Here is a 23,495-nt window from a genome sequence, read left to right on the forward strand (position 1 = left end):
TCTGTTCTCTCTGGATAAGATAAAGACACCACAAAATACCCATAAATTTTCACTTTAATTGCAATAAGAAGATGAATTGGATCATTTCAAAATAAAGAATTCATAATTTTTTGTTTCTGTGTTTCTCTGGTAATAGTTGGTTTATTTTCAATTGTTATTGATGTATTCTCTCATAAGTAGCCTGTAGTACAGTATTAATGAGGTATTTTTTTCTCTCATTTTGTTTGTAGTTGTATCCGAGACATCAAAGTATGATGAAGATCTACAGGAAGTCAAATTGGACACCGATGTCAAAAGTAAGTGGAAGTTCCAAGGAAGAAAAAAACCCTGATCTGTTTTAATACAACAGACCTACATGTACATGTATAATACAGTTTTCAGTTTTTTGGTTTTTTTTTCAAACACTGGGTTTCATGTTAAAAAAAAATGTGAAAAGAGTCCAATATATGAAAAGGATGAGTTTGTCATAAATTATCCAGAAACTTTATTGGAAATAAAATTCTAATGATATTTATTATAATGTACAATTCATATAAACATTCATTGTAAACAAATACAAGTGTTCTTTGGAACATTCATGTAGTTTGACCCCTAAAGGTAACACTTATGTAACACAAACTAGGTTATTATATATTTTTGTTTGACTGCAATGTTTATATTTAAGTTTGTTTTAGATACGTACTGATAACTGAATCCAGCATTTGGGTTAGGTACACCTAGCCCACTTAAACACTGTTGACATTTGATAAGATTACAGTATTTATTAGAGTAACATCATTAAATTATGATCATAACGTGACCACCCACTGTGGCACTCAAAGTCATTCCTGTTTGAACAATCTTTTACATTTATCTTTAAAGCCCAAGAATATATGTTTGTTTATGAAGATAACATATGTGTCGGCAAAAACCCATAAAGCTTATCGTATAAAATGTAGGCTCTTCAAAGAATCTACTTGATAGATATATTGGCAAACCATAAAAGAAACTGCCGTTTCATTTATTCGTAGACCATTGAGACAGCTCCAAAGAGCAAGTATTTGTTTACATTTATATGGACCGTGTGTTGTTATATCATGCAATGATTATTTCATAGCATGCGGCTGCTACATATTTGTATGCTTGTGATATATATACTGTAGTTCGTTTGTGTTTTGTTTTTAACTCGGCATTGAAGATGAATGAACAGGGGAAAAAATGAAAAACAATCTGAAGTAATTACCATTATTGATATGATGATGAAGTTCCGCATCTGACTTAAATTTTTTTTTTTAATGCTTGATTTTGATGCAATTGGTTTCATATGTAGTGTTAAATGTGTCGGTTTGTTTTAAATTCTAAATATAACCCAGGCTTTTAATGAAAGGACAAAACGAGGGGTTCCATGATATGTGCTCTGGGGACAATTGCTCCCATTGAAAATCTGCACGGTAAAGCCAAACATAAAACCTGAACTCTAATCCTAATTTTTACTTTATTCTGAAGCAGAATACATTTACGTCTCTAAATGTTACTTTATGCCCTCTGAGACATCAAGACAGGAGCTAATGGAGCTAGGGTACTTTTGCTGTGTTAGCAAACAAAGAATATTTTGATGTTTATTTATCAATCTATGTATTTTTTGATATTTTTCTATAGTCCCCCTGTCTGATGAAGGCATCGATGTCGATATAGTGGACGGGAAGATGAAGGAAGAGAATGGTACGGAGCCCTCTCCTGTTGAACAAGATAGCATGTTAAGTTCAGGTAAGTTAGGGATCTTGCATCGCATCAAATTGACAATACTCATTTTTGTCTCACCTGCGAAGCAGAGTGAGACTATAGGCGCCGCTTTTCCGACGGCGGCGGCGACGGCGGCGGCGGCGTCAACATCAAATCTTAACCTGAGGTTAAGTTTTTGAAATGACATCATAACTTAGAAAGTATATGGACCTAGTTCATGAAACTTGGCCATAAGGTTAATCAAGTATTACTGAACATCCTATTAAAGTTTCATGTCACATGACCAAGGTCAAAGGTCATTTAGGGTCAATGAACTTTGGCCGAATTGGGGATATCTGTTGAATTCCCATCATAACTTTGAAAGTTTATGGATATGATTCATGAAACTTGGACATAATAGTAATCAAGCATCACTGAATATTTTGTGCAAGTTTCAGGTCTCATGATTAAGGTCAAAGGTCATTTAGGGTCAATGAACTTTGGCCGAATCGGGGGTATCTGTTGAATTACCATCATAACTTTGAAAGTTTATTAGTCTAGTTCATTAAACTTGGACATATGAGTAATCAAATATCACTGAACATCCTGTGCGCGTTTCAGGTCACATGACCAAGGTCAAAGGTCAATGAACTTTGGCCGAATTGGGTTTATCTGTTGAATTACCATCAAAACTATGAAAGTTAATGGATTTTATTCATGAAACTTGTACATAAGAGTAATCAAGTATCACTGAACATCCTGTGCGAGTTTCAGGTCACATGATCAAGGTCAAAGGTCATGTATGGTCAATGAACTTTGGCCATGTTGGGGTTTTTTGTTGAATAACCATCATATCTCTGTAAGTTTATTGGTCTCGTTCATAAAAAGTGGACATAAGAGTAACCATGTATCACTGAAAATCTTGTGCGAGTTAGAGTAGTATTCAAAGTCAGCACTGCTGCTATATTGCACCGCGTGATGCAGGTGAGACGGCCAGAGGCATTCCACTTGTTTATAATCCTTAAGAGTGACTACATCTGTTAATCAGGTGTGTGAGAGTTCAGATTTTTATCTGATTTCAGATTTATTTTTTTTTCAGCTTAATTTCAGCTTATTTTTTGCTTTCCTCTGCAAAAAGTATGGGAGCTCTTTCTTTTTCAGACTTTTTCAACACTCTTCAGCTTTTTTAGATTTTTTATTTGTAATCACTCACACCCCTGGTAAATATACATTCTCTCATCCTGTGTCACTCTCTGTGCACTCTCCATAATATGTATACTCTTTTCCTTTCCCATCTTATTTTCCCCCTCGCGTCATCTTGCAGTGCAGGTGTGTGGCTGCCTGTGCAGGCGGATTGTAATGAAGCTCTTTGCATTTTAGAGGACTCCCTATTACTTTGTAGTGCTTTATATTATGTGTGTGTTTGAGTTTTGTCAGATGTGTTTCAATCAGATATGATTATTTAAGTTTGGGACCGACCTGTAACGTCACCATCCGAAAGACGTGACCAGGGCTCGAACCCGAGGCTCGAACCTCTGCATCAATTTGTAATTTCCCCACAGCTTGGATTACAGGCGCACACCACAATTCCCAGTTGTGTTGTATTATGTGTTATTGCATATTTTTTGTATCTTTAAATATTGTAACGTTTTCTTTCTTTTGAACGGTTGACGAAAATGAAAATTCTTTTATTTTTATTTCAGGTGTGTCGTCGATGAACAGCTCTCCCGACCCCAAGCACTGCACCCGCTTCGGTAAGCTGAATACTGGTAAATGGAAACGGCTTATAAGCAGGGATACCACGAAAGGAGGAGAGAGCAAGAAAGAATCTGAAGCCTGGAAGAGCATCAAAGACCACCCGGTGGTCGCTAAGTTATGTACTCCACTTCAGATTTTATCGGCCGTCTTCGCTTCATTTGCCCATGGTGGTAATGATGTGAGGTAACAATCTTGATAAAACTTGTTTTCAATGCTAGATCCCTGCACCAAGTAATAAAATATTGATCACATTAATTGCCAAGTCAAGCTAAGGGACAGTGGTTTTCTGTTTACCAGTTTTGTTCTTTACCTTTCATGTACGAAGTTGTGAGAAAACAGAAGAGGCCATATTTTGAAACGCCAAATCACTTTCCCTATAAAACAAAAATTGAATGAGATAACATATGGAATGTCCATGTGGGCTTAAGTTGCCTCAAATTGTACATTGAATTAAAGACATATCAGAATCTTTCATTCTTTCTTGATCAAAGTTACTTGCCCTTTCTGTTCTCTTTTCACCAGTTATGATACAAAGTCTTCAAAATCACATTTAAAAGCCACCATCGAACTTTGTAAAATCATGAATTCTTAGCTGAAAATTAATACTTCTGATGATCCCTATCAATGCAAAAAGGGCATATGGGGGACAGTGTAGTCATATGTTTTGAAAAAACCTGACATTTATGGAATTCTGTGCTTATTTTGCTAATTTCTTCTGCAGTTACACATTTTTTTCCAGAGCCATTTGGCACATTTTATTTATTTATTCATACACACACTTGGGTAGTCATTTTATTGGATTCTGTTCAAACTCATTTTGAGATTGTTACCACAACTGGGGCCCGTTGCAGAAAGAATTGCGTTTAAACGCAAGTCCCAAATGCGCGCTGTTGATTGGTTGAAAATCAAGTTGCGCATGATTTTTAGAGTTGCGATTGATTGCAACTCTATCTGCAACGGGCCCCTGGTGTTTATGATTATGTTCATTTTTATTTGTTCCTCTTATGACCAGTAATGCCATCGGTCCACTGGTAGCACTGTGGGCCATCTATTCAAATGGTAACGTGGAGCAGAAGTCTGGAACTCCAGTCTGGATCCTGGTCTACGGAGGTGCAGGGATTACCATTGGTCTATGGTTGCTGGGACGCAGGGTCATCGAGACTGTAGGATCAAACCTAACGCCAATGACACCATCGAGGTAACCATAGCAACAAGTTATACAGTAGTGCTGAAAAGTTTGTGAACCCCACCACGAAATGCACTCCTTCATCCGAAGTATTGAATGTAGACAACAACACTACCATGTTCAGTTAGCCAAGAGAAACAAACTTTATTGAATGTAACATTTTATCACCTGACTCCACTATTTGAATATTTATCTAAAACATGGCAGAACTTGAACACTTTAGAAATGTTCCATTTCTGATGGGATTCACTAACTTATGAGCACCACTGTAAACTCCCAAATTATTCATTATCAAATGTATTTGTTATTCAGGTATTGACAGTCGACAATAAGAAGTCGAATTTGTTAATTCGTCAGTATTCAATCATCCTCTAAAGTGGTTTCAGACATTACAAAACTGTTTGACGTCTGGAGAGCGTTTCATGAAAGGATTTGTTGGAAAGTTTTATCCAGCATGTCTCATTTTCATCCGATAGTTACCATAGTAACAGTGCTTCTTAGCCAATCAAAATCAAGGAAAGTTGTTAAATCTGACAACTTGTCAGACAAAAATGATGATGGAATGCTCCCCTGGATGTGGACATGGTTTTCTTATAGGGCTACTGGAACATGGGAACTTAAAGGTCAAGTCCACCTCAGAAAAATGTTGATTTGAATCAATAGAAAAAAATCAGACAAGCACAATGCTGAAAATTTCATCAAAATCGGATGTAAAATCAGAAATTTATAACATTTCAAAGTTTCGCTTATTTTCAACAAAATAGTTATATGAATGAGCCAGTTACATCCAAATGACAGAGTCGATGATGTCACTCACTCACTATTTCTTTTGTTTTTTATTGTTTGAATTATACAATATTTCAAATGACAGAGTCGATGATGTCACTCACTCACTATTTCTTTTGTTTTTTATTGTTTGAATTATACAATATTTCAATTTTTACGAATTTGACGATTAGGACCTCCTTGCCTGAAGCACAAAATGTTAAAATAATGGAATTCCACGTGTTCAGGGAGGAATGAAACTTCATTTCACATGACAATGACAAGAAAATAAAAATATTTCGTATTTCATATAATCAAATACAAAAGAAATAGTGAGTGATGTCATCAACTCTCTCATTTGGATGTAACTGGCTCGTTCATATAACTATTTTGTTGAAAATAAGCAAAACTTTAAAATGCCATAACTTTCTTATTTTACATCCGATTTTGATTAAATTTTCAGTGTTATTCTTGTAGAATATTTTTCTTTTTATTCAAATCAAGTTTCTGTTGGGGTGGACTTGTCCTTTAACTGTTAAATCATGACTTTGTGTTTCTGCAAAGCGCTTTGAGACTTTATTAACATCATACTTACCTAAAAGCATTCTCCTACATGTATTCTGATTCAATATTTCATTTTGTTTTTCATTGCAGTGGTTTCAGTATAGAACTAGGAGCCGCCGCGACCGTTCTTCTAGCGTCTAACATTGGTATACCAGTCAGTACAACGCATTGTAAGGTTGGATCAGTAGTGGCTATAGGTAAAGTGAGAGCCGCAGCAACGGTAGAATGGCGTCTGTTTGCTAACATCATCGTAGCATGGATTGTGACTGTTCCAGCCACTGCTGGACTAAGCGCTGCTCTTATGGCTGGCCTACTAAGAGTCTTATAATGATGGGTCCCTGAACTGGTCTGTATATGGACCTCTATATAACAACTTGGACCTATTGGTGGGTCTTTATTGATGGAACCGGGAACTGGTTTATATCTAGAGCTCTTTATCAAGACTCTGGCCTATTTTAATAGAGACTTCTAATGACACAATATTGATAGGTCCACTAACTTGAGTGTCCCCCGAGTTCTAGACCCTATTATGGTCTAAATCTTACCAATGCTGGACTTGATATTCCTGTGCCAATTTACTCATGAGCAGACATTGGATTTCTCTGGGTAGACAACGGATCCAAGCCTGGTTATGTAGTTCCACGACGTGGTTTGAAATTGCCTCTCTTGATTCAGACTTGGTCCTGCCCTTCTGGTTTCCTCGTGTCACATCGCATCTCTGGACTTGATGAATCCAACAACGGGCTCGCGTAACTCTGATGATAGAGCTGATACCAAATCTGCTTCGGTGCTAAGTATACTTGTATGGATGGCATATTGTATACACTGAATATACACAAGTCAAATCTCCATAGACCACAGTAATGTGTTGAATACCAGGCAGAATTGTACCTGGGGGCATTTCACAGAGGTGTGACCTAGAGTCAAGCATAAATTTCAATGTTCACATTTTATTTCAAACAATCTAATTGATGGATATGCGGTGTTGTGTTATATACCGTATGCACCTAAATTTAAGTGGGACTTGAAAAAAAAATTCATGCTCAAATATTTGTGAAACACCCCCTGGAAGACATCAATAATTCATACTATTTATGTTGTAGTCTGACAAACAAAGAAACAAACCATGCTTCTACTGTGCTAATTGTGGAATAAGTAGAAGGCTGGATCAGGCAGACTTCAAGGTCGTGCATGCACAAGTTGGTGTAGCCCCATATACTGTTAATTATGTCATGGAGTACTTATGTAGCTTTAAGGCTGTGTGCGACGGTACACGAGCTCTATCCAGGTTTTTTATATCGATGGTCTGCATCAATATACTAAAAATCTCTTTTGTCAAAGAGTACAATAGATGCATATTAAGAAAATAATTTACAACAATATTTATTTTGAGCTGTGCTGAAATTACTTGATAACCAAGCAAACCTCAAGTTTCATGTATATTATGGGTGACTGAAAGTGACTTGGAAGTGTGGTGTAAATTTGTACAAATTTAGCTTTATTTGAATGTTAAAGTTATTACAAAGTATCCCTTTTGAATGTCAGACATTACATCATTAGTGGCTTTTGAACATTGGCTTTGACTACAGTGGTTCTTGTCTGTATGTTGGGTGCATCAAGGACCTTGGCCCTCAAAGCTTTGTGAGTTTTATACAATTGATTTTGATGGTTTATTTTATGTGTTCTGCCATCAATCACAAGATTTTGTGTTACAAGGTCCTGGCCATGCAGTTTGGGGAAATGGGTCAGCATAGTGTCATCTAGGATTTTTTTCACAAGGGTTTGAGTGTGACTTAACCCTATCTAGGCCGGGGGGGGCCTCGGAGGCCCCCCCTCAACGAATCGCGCGATATTTTCGCCGTGCGAAATTTTTTGACCGCGCCGCTCGCTGACTTTTTACTTTCAAGTCTTGCGCAACTTTTGAGACCAATTTTGCGTCACCCGGGTACGTGGTTCGAAAATTACGTAACATTGAGTAAGTGCATGTCAGACCGAAAATGGCTCAAAAACGTGATTTCGTGTACAAAGTCAATGCAAATTGTGCTTTCAACCAAAATTCATAAATGTATGATTATTTTTAGTTTTGCTAGTCTAAATGTATTCATTTTATGCTTTTTATGATCACAGAAGAGTCCCCAACAAATTTCATTGAAAAAACAATGAAAAACAAAAGGTCAAAAAAACAAAGAAATACATAAGAAATTGCAAAAAACAATATAATACATAAGAAAATGATTTGATATCACAATGTTTTTCATGTACACTTGCTAAGGACACCACAAAGAGTTTCTATACCAAAAATTAGTACATTTGGAGCTTTATTTAGGGAGTTAGAGGAAAAAGTATGATTTCGCATACTAATTACGCATAAATTAGCATAATCACTTAATAGCGATTCGCATGAAATAAATTACTATACAGTCTTGTAGATTATGTCCCAGGCAACCCGCGTGCCAATTTTCGGCGCGATCGCGCGGTCGACGGCCGAGATCTTAGGGGGGGGCCTGGGAGGCCCCCCCCCCGGCCATAGGAACTCCCAAAATACCCCGGCCTAGATAGGGTTAAAGAGTCGCACTTAAATCCCAACTTTGATGTAGTGAAAGGCATCACCGAAATGGTCATATTATGCTCAAGAGGATTAGCACTACCGCATATTAAATCAATAAGATCGCAGGTTACACATGACATCTTGGACCCATTTTATAAAGGACTTGCAACTGTTGTAACTTAGCCATAATGGCAATTACCATGGTAACAGGGCTCAGCAGCCAATCATAATCATATTGGCAAAGTTACAACAGTTACAAGTCCTTTATGAAATGGGCCCCATGTGTGTATCGGCATTTAGTCACACTCAACTTTTTGTAAAACACCCCCAGTGCACCATCACATGGAGCTTAGCAATTGATCTAACGTTGATTGTACATGTGGTCAGTCCAAGCATCAATTGTTAGGCTTTGTGCGAGCGGCTCTTGGGCACCATTCTAGTAGGTTATTAGCGCAGACATGTTGGTCATCCTCTGGCCGTTGCCATAGTAACATTCAGAAACCAGGGGGATATTTCATGAAGCTGTTCGTGGGTTCAGAGCGACTTTACAAAGGACTGGTGATCCTTTCTTGTAGCAAATGACATACAACAAATTTTCATTGGTGTTGGCGTAGTAGTTCTTAAGAAAGGGTCACCGGTTGCTCTGAACTTAACCAACAGCCTTTATGAAACACCCACCAGTACCCAGTACTTCTCTGCCAATCATATTTAAGCATTATGGTGAATTTGACGAGCTGACAATTTAGCAGTGTCTAAGGGAGCATTTCACAAAAAGCCGAGTCTGACTAAAAATCACAGTATGTTTAGTTGCATGTGGTATACAACGCATCACCGCATTGGTCAGATGACACGCCCTGCAACCAAAGGGATTATGTGGTAAATATGTGCGTGTTTGCTATCAAAATTATTGTGAAATGCACCCTTGCTTGAATATGTACCTTTACCTGACCTCGACCAAATTCACCAATTACTGTTATATGTATGTTTGTTCTGTCTCCTATATTTTCTTTGACTGTCTTTGAAAGACTTCTATTTAGTGTAGAAAAGTTGCATTTGTATCAAATGATTTAAATATCTTTTGAAAGATATCTACATGCAACTTCAATATCTTAAATGGAAGGAGAAGTACAAAATCGAACATTTGTCTATTCTCCAGAACTGCCAACTATTTAGTAGAATTTCTACAACTCTTTTGTACACAAGGATGCCATTTTTCAGACTCAATATGACTGCACACTATTTCAACATATTTTCGGCCCTAGAAAACAGCATTTTTTTGTAGGAAAAGGATGATTTTTAGATTTTTAAAATCAAGTGTCTGCAGTTCCCTGAATTGCTACTTATGTAATCTTGTTCTGAAATGATATTTGTACAGTGTTTTCCCAATTATGGGCATCAACATTGTGTCCTGTGTTATTGAGCCGACTACGCCAAAATTGTGTTCTTTTGTAGATCGCATCACCTTTAATCTTCAAACGGTCGGTAGCCATCTCTACTCGCATGTAAATCACTCTTCCATCTGTGGTAGTGTGTGTGGTAATGAATTCTGAATATAAACCGAGATATACCTCGCTCAGATGAGCCAGTCAGAATAAAATATCACGAGTTTATTCAAAATTATTGAATAACAAACTTTGCAATGTAAACTGGTTGTATGTGAATTTATTTTTGGTACAGTTGTTGTACATACCTGGAAGCATGCGGGGGGGGGGGGGGGGCTCCGAGTATATTTTTCTCGAATGTGTCGATAGAAATAAGTATGGAAATACTTTTGCAGTGATTAAGGATGTTCAGTTTAATTTTATTAAGATCTTGTGGAGTATATTGCTGATATGTTTAACTACTGCCTTGCACAATTTGCTTTTAAAAGTCTTGCAAGTAATAGGGTTAAGTCAAAATGACTTATAATGAGGCCTAGATTTTGTTATGCTGCACCAGCTACTCTTGTATTTTTTCACATTAAATAGAATGATTATTTTCATATTTGCCTTTTCATTTATTTTTTCACTGACTGATATGATGCTGCAGACTGAAGTACATGTATAACGTGCCAGTACTGTGACATTTAACCCCTATGCCAGTATCGTGTTCATTGACCCCTGTATTATCCCAGTCTACATTGGGCACCATGCTTTACGTGTCACATATCTATTCGTACATGTACTACTCTGAACCAGGCATGATGCAGTTATCAATGAAGTTGTATACTAGTAGTTAAGTATTTAAGATGATTCATGTCGATGCCAGGCAATTTTTTTACATTCCTTACACCATAATAAGACACGAGGACATGAAGTGCATAGTACATACTGCCCAACTTTGGCAAAAGGAAGCAAGTGACACAGTTTAATTTGAGTTATTGTTTCTGAAACACCCTTTATATGTTGCACGTTCAGGCAAAATTTGGGGAAGAAATGATGGTTCTTTGGGAAGATATTGAAGAAAATATGCTGTTAAATTGCATTGATGCCTATGTAAATGATGCACACACATTGCTCATTGACATGCTGATATGCTGATGTAGAAATGAAAGTAGCAAAGCAAGTACTATGCCTGAATTCAGGGTTTTACTTTTTATTTAAACAATTTCTTGTTTGAGAGTCGTATGTTATGAGCAGTAATCTTATTGCCAAATTTAAACTTTAATGAAACTTTACTGTAAACCCCTTCCATGTCTAATTAAGTATTGCTATACAAAAAATTGTTTAGCAGTGCTGTCATTCATTACCACAACTGGCAGAATGCCAATATGATCAGAGCAATCATGACTGCAGTACTGTTGAGTGAATAGTCGCAAGTCCTTAATTATTATTCTTAGTATTATCTTGGTACAGTATTACTATTTATAGGTATAATTTACATCACAGGAACTAAATCGTACGGTTTGTTTTTATTACTCCTCCCCTCAAAAATAAACTAATGAAATAAGTAAATTGGATTGGAGTAACTGGTTTGATTGTGTGTTATATTTTGAAACATTTGCCATTTTATGTGGGGGGGGGGGGGGGTAAAAGTCATTTTTCAGCTTTCACCTGTCATAGTTGCTAAAAGGCAATCAAAGTACATGGGGTTCATGTAAAGTACTGGTAATGTTTTTTTTATATATCCCCATTTCTTTGTTTTATTCATTATGAAACTGGCTCATTGCCAAATTAATTTGCATATTTTCTTGGGAATATTTTAGTGTGTATGAAACTGTTGTAAAGAGAGTTTTATATATTAAGTATGATGCATGCTTCTGTAATAAACCTGTTTCATACAGCTGATAAATTTATGATGTGAATGTGATTCTTATCTCGTTGCTTCGTGAGAAAGGGAAATAAAATGAGGAGAGGAGTGTGTGCGGGTGTGTACATGACCTATAGTCCAGGTAAGAAGAGGCATAACCTTGTTTTTTTGTCTCACCTGCGAAGCAAAGTGAGACTATAGGCGCCGCTTTTCCGACGGCGACGGCGGCGGCGGCGGCGACGGCGGCGGCGGCGGCGGCGGCGTCAACATCAAATCTTAACCTGAGGTTAAGTTTTTGAAATGACATCATAACTTAGAAAGTATATGGACCTAGTTAATAAAACTTGGCCATAAGGTTAATCAAGTATTACTGAACATCCTATTAGAGTTTCATGTCACATGACCAAGGTCAAAGGTCATTTAGGGTCAATGAACTTAGACCATGTTGGAGGAATCAACATCGCAATCTTTACCTGAGGTTAAGTTTTTGAAATGTCATCATAACTTAGAAAATATATGGACCTAGTTCATGAAACTTGGACATAAGGTTAATCAAGTATCAATGAACATCCTGCATGAGTTTCACATCACATGACCAAGGTCAAAGGTCATTTAGGGTCAATGAACTTTGGACGAATTGGGGATATCTGTTGAATTCCCATCATAACTTTGAAAGTTTATGGATCTGATTCATGAAACTTGGACATAATAGTAATCAAGCATCACTGAACATTTTGTGCAAGTTTCAGGTCACATGATCAAGGTCAAAGGTCATTTAGGGTCAATGAACTTTGGCCGAATTGGGGATATCTGTTGAATTCCCATCATAACTTTGAAAGTTTATGGATCTGATTCATGAAACTTGGACATAATAGTAATCAAGCATCACTGAACATTTTGTGCAAGTTTCAGGTCTCATGATTAAGGTCAAAGGTCATTTAGGGTCAATGAACTTTGGCCGAATCGGGGATATCTGTTGAATTACCATCATAACTTTGAAAGTTTATTGGTCTAGTTCGTTAAACTTGGACATTAGAGTAATCAAGTATCACTGAACATCCTGTGCGTGTTTCAGGTCACATGTCCAAGGTCAAAGGTCAATGAACTTTAGCCGAATTGGGTGTATCTGTTGAATTACCATCATAACTTTGAAAGTTTATGGATCTGATTCATGAAACTTGTACATAAGAGTAATCAAGTATCACTGAACATCCTGTTCCAGTTTCAGGTCACATGATCAAGGTCAAAGGTCATGTAAGGTCAATGAACTTTGGCCATGTTGGGGTTTTTTGTTGAATAACCATCATATCTCTGTAAGTTTATTGGTCTAGTTCATAAAAAGAGGACATAAGAGTAACCATGTATCACTGAACATCTTGTGCATGTCAGAGTAGTATGCAAAGTCAGCACTGCTGCTATATTGAACCGCGTGATGCAGGTGAGACGGCCAGAGGCATTCCACTTGTTTATATATACAATATATTTCTTTATGGTTTCTTGTCAATTTGAGAGTGCTGATTACGAATCTGAATGATGCCACTTGTGTAACCTTGAGCATTTTCCGCAAATTGGCAAAATGAAATATGGCCGCCAAAATCAACCATCAAAATACAAAAAAATATTGTATATATAATAAAACAAGGTTTGGTCAAGTACTATGTATTTTTACAGCCTTGTGAGTGTATCTGTAAAAATATACCTGTGTGGGTGTGTGTGTGTATGATTGTGTATCCACAATTCCACATGCAAAGAGTGGGCTGGAGAGAGAGAGTGAGGGTCTGTGTAATAGTGAGAGACACAGGAAGGGGGGGCGGGTGAATTGAGGAAGTGAAGCCGGGGGGTCTAAAGAATAAAGACACAGGTTGAGAAGGAGCAAGTCGGCTGATCTAGAGCTTATAAAAAATGACTAGACTTATCGAGGTCCCCGGGGCAAGGTACCATGACAAAAATCAAAGATTTAAGGGCTGTTACTATTGACTGGCAAAGTTACCATAATACTAAACTTTTCTGCACCCCCTGTACTTTTTTAGGGGGAATCCCGGCCGCTCATGCAAATGAACGTAGAGGGCGTAGCCATAGGAGACTCAAGGCCCTATATAAACAAGGTTGCGACACCGGAAGTTGCCGTCATTTGCTCATGGAGCTTTTCAATAGTTCCAAACTCACCGAAGTTTGTGTACAAAGTCTATGAGGGAGATTTTTCGACAGCAAATTTCAGGTAATTGAAATTGTTCTTAATAAAAAGAAAATGATAGTTTTTAAAGAGAATTTTATGCGCTTCATTTTGATATGATCGGTTTGCAATAATTTTGACTTTTAACATGCTTTTTTACTAATTTTTAATAGTTCCAAGGCGTAAACATGACAGTAAAGATACGGTATGGGACTGGCAACCGTAGCCGGCAGTGCGGCTGGCTCAGTAGCCCGATATACGCTGTGGTTGTGTTTCCTGACGGGTTGGGTGTCCGGACTCCTGACATCTCCTTTCAATTTTGAAAAGTTTACAAGCAATGTCTTTGATTTTTTTAGCATAGAATGTAAGAAAATGTTATAAAGAACAAATAATGATGATGATGAGCATTATTCAATCTATATTTTTTGCTTTATTTTCCTGAGAAGTGAGATAAAAAAAAAGTGAGATAAACAACAAGGGCTTAACTGCAGAATACCCCGCACATTTCATTACCTCAACGTTGGCGAGCCAACGACCTACGATGTAAGAATCAGAATCAATCTCGATATATATCTCGGTCATGTCACGTCAGTTTCTACGATATGTACTTCCGGCCGCGCCGAGCCACACGAATGAATTTATGCATGCTTGTACGTATAAATTGTACTCGTACTCTCGATCTCGCGCGCATATACCGTTGGCGAGCCAACGACCTACGATGTGCCTACTAGTACTATGTGCACAATATACAGTCCCTCCGCCGCGTTGTACCGTACATATTTCAGACTTTTCGTATCGTTTTTTTCCATAGAGATATCTCAATGTTTTTTTCCCAGTCGGCGTTGGGAGAAGAATAAAGGTAAAGAAGAGGAATGGGAAGGTGGATTGGAAGAAGTAGAGAACAAGAACAATATAATGTACAATTTAATGTATAATTAAATCTTTTTTTTTTTTTCAGAATAATGCTCAAGTAGTACAGGCTGTATGATCTGTTATATCCATTTGGTACATTAGATTTTTTTTTATTCCTCTTTAGCAAAACTGTTGGGGGCACATAAAAATCTAAGAATATCAATATCATTACTATATTTTTTAAATTATTATTACTATGCAGTTCTTAATTTCTCTTCTTTTTCTTTATCAAAGGAGGCGAGTTTCCTGTAATTTTACTATTTGTTGTCTTTATGAGTGTTATGTATAAATATTAGGTGCTGGAGCCTGGCGAGTACACATGCTATTAATAGGAATGTGGAGGCATGCTCTTGCTGTTGTCTAGGGCATTCCTCCTTATTTCATTTCATTGTTGCTTTTCGGGCTCTAGTACCTCACACAAATCTAAGTTATTTTTGTGCTATATTATGTCAAGCATTACAAACATTCCTTAATCAGTCCGGCATGGGTATTCAAATTCTTTCTAATACCCGTCTTTATTTCTTTTACTGTATCTTGCCTGGCGTTACATACTTTTTAGAATGTTTGTCAATGTGTTTTATTTGAATTTTAATAATGTGCAATTTTATATATCGAATGTGCAATATTCTCTCAACGGTTTTTCCATGAGGGCTCGCATGCCTCTGGGCAATAGTACTGAATTTTGCTTTTGCGAGCCCTGGCCCACGGAAAAACCGTTTTCTTACTCTTTTCTTTTTCATGTCTATTTCAAATTGTATTATGTAATTGCATTGATGGCCAAATAAATAATAATAATAATAAAAGTAACACAAATATATATATATATATATATATACTATTTACCGCTACGTATAGTACAGATCTATATTGGCCTACACACACTCTTCTGGTTTCGCTATGCCTATCCAAAATATTTAAAATAAAGATTAATTACTTCACGAACAAACAAAAAAATGCAGGAGCTTCAGCATCATAACTAAGACGTAAGCGTATGTTAATTGCTGGGATTGCTTCGAAATAATGATGGCCTCGTATATCATAAATGTAATGCCTATGCATGGGCGGAAATCCCAGGGGGAAGGTGTCCCCAATACTCAAAATAGTAGGGGGGACACAATATCAAATGTCCCCCCTACTATTTGTACAAGTAGTTTTTCGATGAGTCCAAAGCTATATCAAATAGCTAGCGCTTTTTGCACGAATTATTAATGGAAACAATATCCAAAATGTGTCATCATAACATGAATAGAGTGTATCATTTTTGGTCTCAATTTTTAATTATCCACTCGCGCTCGTTTCAATTGTTTACTTAAACATCCATCCATTTAGTTACCAGTTTCCTCTCATTTTCATTAACCATTGCCGAGAATCAATGTATTCAACAATCTATTTTTTTCTTCAAAGATCCAATCTCTTGGAATAATCTCATTTATATATGAATATTTTACTCCCTCTTTGTGAAGATTTTCAAACACCTGTAGGACGTGTGTGATACTTGGCGACCCTGACTCCAGTAGACGCCGGCGTGCTTGTCTTGTATCCTTGGGGAAGGATGATAAAAGGCGGACTAACAAGGAAATGAAGAAACGATAATAACAAACATATCGAGCAAAGAAAGAGAAAACAACAAATAAAAAAGGCACCGAAAGTAGAAATAAGAGAGCAAAGATAAAATGAGTAATCAGACTCGTCCTTTTGTCCGTTAAACTTTGAACTTATTTTATCATTTTTTTCAGTACATTGATTTATTTTTATGACATATTTATGATTTACTAAATGGTAATTCTTTTTCTTCGCTATGACCAACAAAAAAAGTGTGATTGCTATCATACAAGTGCAACCATGGAAATGTAATATGTTTCCATCCAATATTTACATTGAGATGATATATAAATATCAATATTGCTTTGACAAATAATATGTTAAAATAATATAAAAAGCATTAGGCATAATAACTTACATTCTTCAAGGTTTCAGGTAAATGCAATAAAGATTAAGAAATCAAGTATGAAACCATTGCCATTTCATTTCTTCTTTCTTATCATCTATCTTTGTTCTCATTTTAGTAAATTTTATGCGATTTTGTTAATGATTACATATTTTAAAAATTTATTTCTTTCATGACTATAGCCCCTTTTCTCTAACCATATACTCAGGGACCGCGGAAGCGGGGGGGGGGCTGGGTATTTTTTGGACATGGTTTTAAAAGAAAGTGGAAGGGGGGCTGAAGCTATAGCTTCAGCCCCAGCCCCCACCCCACTTTCTTCCGAAACCATGTACTAAAAATGTAAAAATGACTATACGATTGTCATTTTTGGCATGGTCAACGCCCCCCCCCCCCTTTGAAAATCGTTTCGCTGCCCATGTAATCCCCCGTTCTGAGCAATAAAAAAAGAGATCGTATCAATCATAAACATTATAATTATGAATGTATGTTTTATTTTTATTACTTTCTCCCTAGCTTATTTTCTATAATATAAATAAATCCTGATTTCATTTTTTATGAACAATTCCACCCCAACAAAACTACATTTGAATAATAACAAACTAATCTAACAAGCCTAACCCTGAAAATTATGAAAATAAGATGTAAAATTAGAAAATATGTTAAAGTTTCCCTTAAGTTAACAAAACCCCGGTAATATGCACATATCCTGTCTTATATGAAACCATATACTCAGGGGCCGCGGGGGGTATTTTCGGACATGGTTTTAAAAGAAAGTGGGGAGGGGGCTCATATCTTCAGCCCCAACCCCACTTTCTTCCGAAACCATGTACAAAAAATGTAAAAAATGACCGTACGATTGTGTTTTTTTTTCAGGGTCAGCCCCCCCCCCCACTTTGAAAATCGTTTCGCTGCGCATGTAATGCCCCGTTCTGAGCAATAAAAAAGAGATCATGTACAAAAATTGTAAAAATGACCGTACGATTGTGATTTCTTTTACAGGGTCAGCCCCTCCCCCACTTTGAAAATCGTTTCGCTGCCCATGTAATGCCCCGTTCTGAGCAATAAAAAAAGAAGATCGTATCAATCATAAACATTAAAATAATGAATGTATGTTTTCTTTTTATTACTTATGTCCTTATTTTTTATATATATATCTTTCACATATTATAAAGTTATTGTAAAAATATTTTTTGCGTATATATCCTGATTTTAATTCTTTAAGAACGAGTCCACCCCAACAAAAGTTCATTTAAATGATAAGAGAAAAATCTTACAAGCCTAACACTGAAAATTATCAAAAACGGATGTAAAATAAGAAAGATATGACATTTTAAAGTTTCCCTTAAAAAAACAGTATAGCAGAAAAAAGGCTCACTACGAATCCTATCTGGCGGAATTCCTCTACAGGTACCAACACCCAGATGGAAACATGTTCTCGTCATTTATTTCTGATGTAGCCCGTGTTTACGACGTGACAACAGAATAACATTTGGTTCACTTTGGAACAATGAACTTACAAGAACTTTAAGAGATGAGCAAAAGATAAAATGAAAAGGATGTATGGTTTTTGTCACGATAAAACAATTTGTAGTTGACATGACAATAATATTACCCAAATAATTCAAATGATTTAATGAGAGATAGCATGTAAACTTTTCATAAATATGTTATTGTTCTTGCTGCACGAAAAAAAATATTTGAAATTTAAAAAGTAGTATGTATAACAATTACTGATGGAACCCTTTGATTAACTTTCAAACATAACTTCAATTTTATGTACATATATATAGTTATATAATATTAAGTTACCTTGTGTAATCAACAACTTTTGGTGAGAAACGATGAAAATTACAAGTCCTTTATTCTTCATCGATAAAATGATAATCTTAATCGACTTTAAATTCTTTCAGGAATTTAAATATGATAGTGTAATAGAGTATCCATAGAAATCCATTGTAAATTCATGTACTTACGTGATTCACACACCCTAACGTTTATGAATTACTTGATTAACCTATAGAGATGCTCATATGGTTTTAAACATTTTTAAATCTAAAAATTATTAAAAATGCCATTTATAGTTAAAATGGGTTTTAAAACTATAGAGTCCCTTCAATTTATTTATTTAATGGGGAAAATACAAGACATATGGTATCTAATATTAAGTTTCATTAATGAAATGGATATCCTATAATTTGTTCACAATAAGCGATAGGTCCTTATATCATAATAATGAAAGCCGTTGCTATATATTCTATTCAAATACGACATCAAGGTAATTAAGCAGCGATAAAAAAATCTTTACCAAAATAGATGATTTCTTTTTTATTATGAACAAGTATAGACATTTATTGGTATTTAACTATCCAGTGTTTATTTCATTTTTACTATATACCATACACTAAAAGAGTGCAACTATACTTCATTATATATCGTGTTTAAGTTTTACAAAGGTCAATCATGTGTACCACTTCTTAACTGACCCTATAGAAGTGAATAACAATCAAAGTACATCATTTGACAGTGAAAATGTATTTCTTTTAACTAAATACGCTTGCATTAAAATAAATTGAAGGAAATTCATGAAAGAAACATGCATTTGATCTTACGTGTGAGTGTATGAATTATGCAGATGCATATTGAGTAGAGAGAGGGCGGCTTAGAAGATTATTGGCAACTGCCAAACACAAAATAATAAATAGGTTGAGAGGTAAAATACACAACAGTAAAAGCGAAAAAATTAAAAAGGAAAAGGTGGCTATATAAAAATGATAGAAAGTATGAATAAGTGAAAGAGAAGTTACAAAGAATAAGGTTAAAAAAGGAAAAAGAAAATCACTTAGTTCATGAAAGGAGAATGAAAATTGAGGATATAAGAGATGTTATATTCAAATAGAGGAAAAAAAGAAAGGAAAAATGAAGGAAAATAACTACACCAAGCAGAACAAGAAATTCCAAAAAGAACCAAGGTAAAAGTGAAAGAAAAATATATGAATAATAAAGAGACGAACAAAGAAATTGACATAAACAAAATAATACAAAATGAAAAGAAATCAACGAAAGAACAGACACTGTAAAATACAGAAGAAGTTAAAAAATTAAAGGGACTTGACAAACAAAGTAAGTACATAGAGATAAACACATAAAAAATAATAGTAAAAAATGAAAAATTCAAATTAACAGCTCACTTCCAAACGGTCAATTTTCATGCACATTTGATTTTTTTTTATGTATAGATTTTAAGTAGCTCTATAACATGATATAAAATAAAAGATATAATACCATTAAAAAGTTAACTGAAATGGTTAAGAAAAATCACTTAAAAAACAATTAGGTCCATTTTAGATTGGTTTAAAAAAAGGGTTAGGTATATCAATCATTTTTTGTGGAGATGATATTTTTTTCAAGAATAACAGACAAGTACATTTATTTACACCCAAATTCATTTTCCCATGGTCATGGTGATAGGGTGCATGAAAATTTGGTTAAAAATAAGAATTTTGCAATATGGCGAAAAAAAAATACAATTCGTCACTGCACCTTCCTCTTTTGCAAGTAAACTCTTCTACATCAACCAAAATAATTAGTTTGATTTCCGAGCAAAATATGTTTTGTATATTGACTAAGATATTTCATTATCTAGAATCCATATTGAACCACATAAGTAAATAATCTCCAACACGAGCACGAGTGAATTCTTTGTAAAGTTACATTAAACATTAAAAAAAAAGATATTTTCCAAGTCTTCTCATTTATATCATTCACTCGTCTTCCTCCTGTTATATATCCATTTCCTCCCTTTCCCCCCTTCTTTTTAATTTCCACCCTATAGGCGGATCCATGGGGCCGAAGGACAAGCCCCTAACCCCATTGGCGGAGCACACATAAAAAGGAAAGAAATAAAGGGAAAAGAGAGAAGAAAAAAGAAGAGGAGGAAGAGGAATGGTTTCTTTAAATGAAATTTAGTGAAAGACTTGGGAAATGAAAAGAAGCTTCATGTCGCTTTATAATATTTCCGCTCGCACTTCGCGCTCGAGTTGCATGTTAGGTCATTTACAGAACTTGTTCAATATGAAGCTGAAATCAATAAAATTTACACAAAAAAACATATTTCACTTCCAAAATCGAACATTCATTTTTAATGTTATTTACGAATTAAGAAAGTGCTCTGTAAAAATGTCAGTTTTATGGTCTCGACATACCATTTTCTGCTCGCGCTGCGCACTCGCAAATTTTGATTAATCAGGTACTTATTATTTTCGTGTTCTAACAATTTCTTCAGAATATCTCATTTCACGTATGATTGTCTCAACGTATCAGCTAATGCTGCACTCTCTAAGTTTGATTGGCAAGTTATATAAGGAATATGATTTCAGATATTTACATATAGATTTATTTATAACATAAAGCTAAGAAGTGACTCTTAAGACTATCCCTTCAAAGAGGAAAAAATAACCTTTCTGCCGCAGATTGGGGGAGGATGACTGTTCTAACCCAAATAAGGAAAATAAAAATCAGAAAAGTTGATAGGAAAAGTTTGAACGATATGGGACAAATAAAAAAGAATTACGAATTTTTGAATGTTTTGAATATTGGTTATCACTGAATCCATGAGACTTCAAGTTGGCCGCATATGAGAAGTCTTAGATTTGTAAAGCAAGGACTTCCCTTCCATGTACTGCAATACATATTATGACTAGAATATACTTTTACCCAAAAGTTTTATTTAAAATTACATTTTCCTTTCATGACGACATAAAACAATATACTACCTGGTAAATATAAAGAAGAAAGGGAATGGGTACTTAGGAGAAAAACACAATTTACTAATAATGTAAATGGCCTATAGGAAATTTTTCCTTGCCCCTTGTCATAATTTACTTGGTCAGTTGCCAATTTGAGATATGCATGGTATTAGTGATCTCAATATTAAAGCAACTATAATTTTTTTTATTGCTTGTCGATTTCTTCTAATATTTCAACATTCTGTTTAATTTACTTCTCTCCATCCAAACACAACATTAAATGACCTTTAAAGAGTGAAGATTTTTTTTAAAGGAGTTAAATCATACAAGTTTAATTGCAAAAAGGATTAGGTCCACTCACCTTTTTTAGGGGAAAACATTAAAAAAGTACATTTCTTGTATGAACAGTTTCATATTCTAATGGTAACGTATCATGAACATTTAATTTTGCATAAGGTATTGAAATATAGCAAAAAAATAAAACATGTTAGTGGTTAGGGTTGGGGTGGACCTATTTTTCCTACAAACAAACTCATCTAATCAAAACAAAATAATTAAAGTTCGATTTCCCCACAAAAAATATTTCTTTATACTGATTAAAAGATGTCAAATTTTAGGCTCCATCAATGGCGTATCATGGGTCATGGTATTGGGAGAACACCAGGAAAAAATTGAGTCACTTTTAGTGAGCAAGCGTAGTGTAGGAATTCACTAAGACACTATGTAATTGAATAACGAAATAATAGGAGCGAGGGGCGCGAGGCGAAAATTTTGATATTCAGAAAAGGAGACTTTTTGGAATTTATGGAAAGCAGACATATTTCACCAATCCACTAATGCGAAAGTAATCTCGAACAGGTACTTTTTTTTATATCAAAGCCTTAACAGTGGGCAATTACTTTTAGTAATCATGAAAAAAAAAACATAGGTCACTAAATGAAATAATACTAACTGAAAGTGTGAAGAAATATACTTGGTGTATATTGACTTCAAAGCGGAAGGTTATTTACAACATGATTATATGTCTCGTTAAACAGACAATGCCAGTACCACGAACAATGAAGACATAGGCCCTGAGCAAATTTTAAAGTTATGATTAAAACGTTTCTTATGTAATAACCGAACCTAATTATGATATTAATACATTTTTTACAATGATTAATATTTTTTCCTTTCCCACTACGTTTCTCTTCCTTCCTCTCTCTTTTCTCCCTTTCCCTTTTTTTTCATTCTTTTAGGTCAGCCCATGGGGAAGGGGGGGGGGGCACGTGTCTCCCCCACCCCCCCCCCCTTACGCCACTGGGCTCCATATTGAACAAGTAGATAAACATAATAAATCACCTCTGGCATTACGAGCACAAGCGATAATTAGATATAAAGCCATATGAAAGATTAAAAAATATATATTATTAAAACTCTTCTCCTCAATTATTTTTCCTTATGGTATTTTCCCTTATTTTTCTTATCGCTTTTTCTTCTTTTTGATTTCTTTTTGATTTCTTTTCACGATGACATCGTTACCAGCAACCAAACTCACAACGTTGGCATCGTTGGCTCGTTGAAAGTATGTCAAACTCAAAACGTTGGCATCGTTGGCTTGCTGGCAACATGACAAACTCACAACGTTGGCATCGTTGGCTCGTTGATAACATGCCAATCTCACAGCGTTGGCGTCGTTGGCTCCTAGGCAGTATGCCAATCTCACAACGTTGGCATCGTTGGCTCGTTAGTAGCATGCCAATTTCACAACGTTGGCCTCGTTGGTTCCTTGGCAGTATGCCAATCTCACATCGTTGGCATCGTTGGCTCGTTGGTAGCATGCCAATCTCACATCGTTGGCATCGTTGGCTCATTGGTAACATGCCAATCTCACATCGTTGGCATCGTTGGCTCGTTGGTAGCATGCCAAACTCACATCGTTGGTACGTTGGCTCGTTGGTAGCATGCATCTCACATCGTTGGCTCGT

General features: G+C 35.7%; 1 protein-coding gene across 1 annotated transcript in view; it reads left to right on the forward strand.

The window, feature by feature from the left end:
• Positions 1 to 7,767, forward strand: part of LOC121420180 (sodium-dependent phosphate transporter 1-B-like) — a 36,246-nt gene extending 28,479 nt beyond the window's left edge. Inside the window, exons 7-11 of the mRNA XM_041614728.1 lie at positions 231 to 296; positions 1,639 to 1,746; positions 3,405 to 3,642; positions 4,472 to 4,657; positions 6,065 to 7,767. Of these exons, the coding sequence (XP_041470662.1) occupies positions 231 to 296; positions 1,639 to 1,746; positions 3,405 to 3,642; positions 4,472 to 4,657; positions 6,065 to 6,302 (836 nt within the window). The 3' untranslated portion in view covers positions 6,303 to 7,767. The remainder of the gene's footprint in view (positions 1 to 230; positions 297 to 1,638; positions 1,747 to 3,404; positions 3,643 to 4,471; positions 4,658 to 6,064) is intronic.
• Positions 7,768 to 23,495: the final 15,728 nt, after the last annotated feature.

The sequence above is a fragment of the Lytechinus variegatus genome, chromosome 8, assembly GCF_018143015.1.
Source record: "Lytechinus variegatus isolate NC3 chromosome 8, Lvar_3.0, whole genome shotgun sequence".
NCBI classification, from domain to species: Eukaryota; Metazoa; Echinodermata; class Echinoidea; order Temnopleuroida; family Toxopneustidae; genus Lytechinus; species Lytechinus variegatus.